Raw genomic sequence first — 6157 nt, 5'->3', positions numbered from 1 at the left:
CGGGAGGTGATTGGACGCCGCCGAGCGCCGCTCACGCCGCTCTCTTCATTCCATTGGGCGGCCCGGGTAGGCGGGGTTGGTGGGCAGGGGGAGGGCCTGGGAACCACAACAGCGGCGGCGGCAGAAGGGGGCGTGACGCATTCGATCGCCCCGAGTAGGCATTTCCGGGTTTGCGAGGGAAGATGCCATTTTTCTTCCCCCCCCCGCCCCGCCCGCGCGCCTTCAAGTGCGTTTCGGGGGGGGGGGTGACGTAAAAGCGGCCTGGAGCCCTTAGGGAAGAAGGCGGGGCTAATAGCAATAACAACAACAATAAATAGTATTAATTATTTAATTATTATTTGTATTAGTATAATATAACAATATAATATTTATTATTAATAATTTTATAATAATAATGATTTATTATTTATACCCACGCCCATACAATAACATAAGGTAAAGATAAAGGGACCCCTGACCATTAGGTCCAGTCGTGGCCGACTCTGGGGTTGCAGCGCTCATCTCGCTTTATTGGCTGAGGGAGCCGGTGTACAGCTTCCAGGTCATGTGGCCAGCATGACTAAGCCGCTTCTGGCAAGCCAGAGCAGCACATAGAGCGGTATCTATTTATCTACTTGCACTTTGATGTGCTTTCAAACTGCTAGGTTGGCAGGAGCAGGGACCGAGCAACGGGAGCTCACCCCATCATGGGGATTCGAACCGCTGACCTTCTGATCGGCAAGCCCTAGGCTCTGTGGTTTAACCCAGAGCGCCACCCGCGTCCCTTTTTACAATAACCTATTAAACATTAAAAGCTTCCCTAAACAGGGCTGCCTTCAGATGTCTTCTAAAAGTTTGGTAGTTATTTTTCTCTTTGACATCTGGTGGGAGGGCGTTCCACAGGGCGGGTGCCACTACCGAGAAGGCCCTCTGCCTGGTTCCCTGTAACTTGGTTTCTCGCAGTGAGGGAACCGCCAGAAGGCCCTCGGTGCTGGACCTCAGTGTCTGGGCTGAACGATGGGGGTGGAGACGCACCTTCAGAAAGAAACTGACTTCCCACCACCACTTTCACAGTGTTTTCACTGGAGTTTCCTTTCCTTTTCGTAGTTCAACTAAGGCAGGCTACACAGACAGAAACAATAAAGAACGGGCAGACAATACCAACAAGTGGGTTATATTCCTGCATTACAGCGGGTTGGACTAGATGACCCAGAGGATCCCTTCCAACGCGACACTTCTGTAAGGGAGGCGTCTATTTCCCGTCCCAACAATGAGGGATGGGCATCATGGGAGTTGTAGTCTCGCCCAAAGAGCCGGAAGTGACAGCTTGTTCCTCTCATCCTCTTAAAACTTAACACCCCGAAGGTGGACGAAGAATTAATAGGGGTGAACCAGAAATAATTTTTCCGCTTTTTTTGGCGGCGGGGGGGGGGGTGGAGAGGAAAGCTTATACCAGTGCTCCCTCTCGGCCTCCATTCAAATCGTAAACATTAATAAGTAAAAATAAATATGCCTGTTGTCTTTGTCCATGGAGTTTTCTTGGCAAGGATACGGCTGAGAGAGCGGCTGCCAGTCAGTGTAGACCATGGGTAGGCAAACCAAGGTCTGGGGATCCGGATCCAGCCCAATCGCCTTCTAAATCTGGCCCACGGACGGTCCTGGAATCAGTGTGTTTTTACATGAGTAGAATGTGTGCTTTTATTTAAAAGGCATCTCTGGGTTATTTGTGGGGCATAGGAATTTGTTCAGTCTCACCCCCCAAAATATAGTCCGCCCCCCACAAGGTCTGAGGGACAGTGGACCAGCCCCCTGCTGAAAAAGTTTGCTGACCCCTGGCGTAGACAGTACTGAGCCGATAAAGTAGCTTAGCCTCAGAAATTGAGGTTAAACACAGCGCGATTCCCTCCGCTGTCATTCCCCGGGCGGCCAATTGGGGGGAGAGAGAGAGAGAGTGGGTGGGTGAGGGAGAAGAGTGGCGTTCTGGTTCACGTGATCGCGGCGGATGCGGAAGCGAGGAGATGATTGGTTGGCGAACAGGTTGCCTAGGGGACGGTTCTGAAAGAAGGCGCGAAAAAGGGCCAGAGAGACGGTTAGAGGACCAGAGAGAGAGAGCGCGCGCGCGCGTGACGACTGACTGAGGGGACATATGCGTGAGGGAAGAGAGCGAAACGGGCTTTGGCGTTTCTCTTGAGGTAACTTTAAATGGTTTTTTTTGGGGGGGGGGCGGCGGCGAGAGAAGGCTAGCAGCGTCCGGGTAGCCGGCGGGGGAAATTCCTTTCGGGGCGCAGTTAGTCAAGGTGGCTTGAAAAAGAGAGTTATCTGACCGGACGGGGAAAGCTTGTGAAATGGGAAGGGCGAGTTGCGGGTCTTGTGTGTGTCTTGAAGACTCGGAATTCCGCCCAGTTTTTAAAAGAAGGTGGGGGGCCCAGCGGTGTTTTCCTAAATTAAAACCAAGGACTCGCTTCATGAAGCAATGTCGGTCAAACGGCGGCTATTTTATTTATTTTAAAACGTGTTTCTTTTTTGGGTGGGTTGCTATTGGGTTGCTGTTTTTGATTTTGATTATTTTGTGTTTGTACATTCTGATTTTGTTCTATGAATCGCCCTGAGACCTTCGGCTATAGGGCGGTATATAAACTGAATAAATAAATAAATAATAGATTTATATTTATAACTTTTGTTAGCCGCTTTATCTCGCCCCCGGGGCAACAAAACAAACCAACATTAAAGCCCAGGGGTTTTTTTTGGGGGGAAGAAGTGTATTAACCATAGAATTGTAGAGTTTGGGAAGGGACCCCCGAGGGTAATCTACTGCAATCCCTTGCAGTGCATTAAAAACATCCCACCCACTCCTAAAAGGCCACGGAGAGTTAAAGGTTAAAAAGGAAAGTCTTTGCCTGGTGCCTAAAGCTAAATGGAGGCGACAGGCAAGCAATAGATTCCCGAATCAGTGGGTGTTATCTTCTCTTCTGTTTATGGTGAGTAGCCAAGTTTTTCTCTCTTCAGTTTTCTCAAACAGGTGAGACAGGGTGGGGTCTGGGGCGCATAGTTTCTTCCAGCCAGCATTCATGCCTTTGCCACCACCCTGCAACTGGTTAGGTGTATTTGTGGCCTTCCTCAGGCTTTCCTGCTGCATCCTTAAAGGTAAGGGGATCCCTGACCATCATGGGTAGGCAAACTAAGGCCCGGGGGCCGGATCCGGCCCAATCACCTTCTAAATCCGGCCCGCGGACAGTCCAGGAATCAGCATGTTTTTACATGAGTAGAATGTGTCCTTTTATTTAAAATGCATCTCTGAGTTATTTGTGGGGCCTGCCTGGTGTTTTTACACGAGTAGAATGTGTCCTTTTATTTAAAATGCATCTCTGGGTTATTTGTGGAGCACAGGAATTCGTTCATTTTCCCCCTTCAAAATATAGTCTGGCCCCCCACAAGGTCTGAGGGATGTGGACCGGCCCCCTGCTGAAAAGGTTTGCTGACCCCTGCTTAAAATGATGCCATTGCCCCACCCCTTCATCCATTTATAAGAGAAAGGAGTGGGAGTTATAAGGAAAGAGTAGCCTGTAGTGCAACACACCTCTATTGAAGATGAGTATTTCAGTGCTACATGGTTTCTACTATATAGGAACAAATTTATACGTTTATTATCATTCATTTAATCAGGATGTTAAAAGCTGTTAGTAACATTCAGGGTTTGTTGATAGCAACAATAATCCTTCTGTGAGAAAAAGTGTCCAGTGATCCTATCTACATAGCAAGTAATTATGCTGTGAGTAAAACATGCATATGATCAGGTTGTAAGGTTTCAGTTGTCTGTCTACTTAGCTGAGAGTAACTTTAAAAAAAGTAGTCACTGGGTTGAACTGAAATGTTATTGGATTTGCAGAATAAAAGTCATTCTTACTGGTTCATCTGCACACTTACAGTGGATGTAAAAGTCCTCTGAACTCAATAGGCCTTATTTCCAAATCAGTCTGGGCTACCCATTTAATAGAATCTTAGGTCTGAAACTGTAGCTTAGGCCTAGAATACTAGACTATTTTAACATGAAGCCTTTTAATTTTTGAAGGTGTAGAAGACATTATGGATTCCTCCATTCCAAGCATTGCGGAGGTTCGTGGCATATTGCTGGCTATGCAGAAGAACTTGGAATGCCCAATATGGTATGGGAAAAAAATTAGTGTCCCCTTGGTTTCTGATTCAAAATACAATATCTAAAGACTATCATTAGAGCTACTGTTCTTTGAACGTGGGTGTGACAGGGAACTATGGTTAGTTTAACATCTAAAGCAGAAGCTTTCGATCTTGTGAAAGAGGACTGCGAAAATGAGAGAATGTGAACTTCATGATTTCCTGTTAGGTTTCAACTGAGCCTGTATCTTTCAGATTCTTTTTTCTCAATTACTCTTTATTAGTTTTATATATGACATCCAAACAACACAAAAAACACAGTAAGCCTTCTGTCAGTTGCAAATGAGTAAGAAGCAGGGAAGGAACATCTCCATTGCCCAATCAAGCTTTTTATCTGAAAGTTTATAGTATGTGTGAAGTGCTTTTTCATAGAATGCTCCTGCCAGCTTGCTGTATTTGTGCCACATTGTTCAAAATTGACCTTATATGAATGTGTTCCTCCTTTGGCTTATTTCAGTCTCTGTCCTCCTGTATCTCCTTATGGCACATTTGCAGTATTGGTTTGAACCAGCTGAATTGTCATAGGAGTCCTCTGAGGATTGCTGTAAATATCACTGAAGATGCTAGGAATTTTTTTATTGGAGATCTCTAATTGCTTTAAAGAATTACTAGGATTCCTTGCATTGGAATTTGCAGCAGTTAAATAAGCTTGAAAATCATTTAGGATTCTAGTATAGATGTGCCATAGCAGGCTTTGGTCAGGTAGAATATAAAGCTATGGTTAAATACTATATGCATTCATAGTGATGTACATAGCTAAGAGTTGGGTTTGCTATTTTTGCATTGTAGAATGGTGTCTGGGTCTTTGGTGATTTCCTCCCCCCCCCCATTGCTTTGAGTTTGAGGGGGTCAGCTTGCATGATGCTTGAGTCCCTTGCAATTGCTAGGGGCCTGGACCCAGCAAGGGTTAAAATCTAATGGGGGATTTGATTGTTGAAGTAGCCAGACCAGCTTCTTGGTGAGTGAATGGGCCTAAGCATGGTTGTTTGTGTAACAAAGGAAGTGGCTTTGTATCAGAGGACAAATGAGTGAGCTCTCTCCTTTACCTGGCTGGTGATGAGAGGGACAATTCCCAGGGTGGTGTATGAGAGAAATGGGCTAGAAGCATACAGCAGCTAGAGAGAGTCATGGTTGATTTCTACTTGAGTCCAAGGTTGTGACAGGGAGAAGCAATAGCTCTTGGAGTGTTAATGCTGTGAGCCCCTCAATCTTGGGCTCAGGTCACAGGTGTGTGTAAATAAACCATATATCACAAAGGCACTACAGTCTCCACCACCCCTCATTCCAAGAAAACTAAATCCTGGGTGAGCAGCTGGAAACCCTGGCACCTCACACTGCTGGGAGAACGGGGTGACATGCAACACTATGGTGGTGCTAAATACTTGTTGTCATGGCAGCAAACACTTGGGGGCACCAAAATCAAGGACATAAGTGTTACACTAGAAAATGCAGTCCTAGCATCAGACCACTCTAATATGCTTCATGCTTGTTTTATTATGTGTACTGTATTCTCATGGGATCTTTGAATGAAGATCATTTTGTTCCAGAATGTTTTATAAAACCAAGCAGATACTTGTCATCCTGACAAGACAGAAGTACTGTTTTGGGGGACGGGGGAGAGCGGGTGTGGAGGAATCCCTGGTCCTGAATAGGGCAACTATGTCCCTGAAGGACCAGGGGCGCAGCCTGGGAGTCTTTTTGGACTCACAGCTGTCCATGGAGGCACAGGCCAATTCTGTGTCCAGGGCAGCTGTCTACCAGCTCTATCTTTTATGCAAGTTGAGACCCTACCTGCCCGTGGACTGTCTCACCAGAGTGCTGCATGCTCTAGTTATCTCCCGCTTGGACTACTGCAATGCACTCTACGTGGGGCTACATTTGAAGGTGAGCTGGAAACTGCAGCTAATCCAGAATGCGGCAGCTAGATTGGTGACTGGGAGCGGCCACAGAAACCATATAAGACTGGTCCTGAAAGACCTACATTGGC

At 46.5% G+C, this 6157-nt stretch overlaps 1 protein-coding gene across 1 annotated transcript in view; it reads left to right on the top strand.

The window, feature by feature from the left end:
• The first annotated feature begins 1985 nt into the window (after window positions 1-1985).
• Window positions 1986-6157, top strand: part of BRCA1 (BRCA1 DNA repair associated) — a 54527-nt gene continuing 50355 nt past the window's right edge. The window contains exons 1-2 of the mRNA XM_083708953.1: window positions 1986-2171; window positions 4049-4142. Of these exons, the coding sequence (XP_083565079.1) occupies window positions 4063-4142 (80 nt within the window). The 5' untranslated portion in view covers window positions 1986-2171; window positions 4049-4062. The remainder of the gene's footprint in view (window positions 2172-4048; window positions 4143-6157) is intronic.

The sequence above is a fragment of the Podarcis gaigeae genome (assembly GCF_964106915.1).
Source record: "Podarcis gaigeae genome assembly, chromosome: 13".
Lineage (NCBI taxonomy): Eukaryota > Metazoa > Chordata > Lepidosauria > Squamata > Lacertidae > Podarcis > Podarcis gaigeae.
This window is presented reverse-complemented; position numbering and strand designations above follow the sequence as displayed.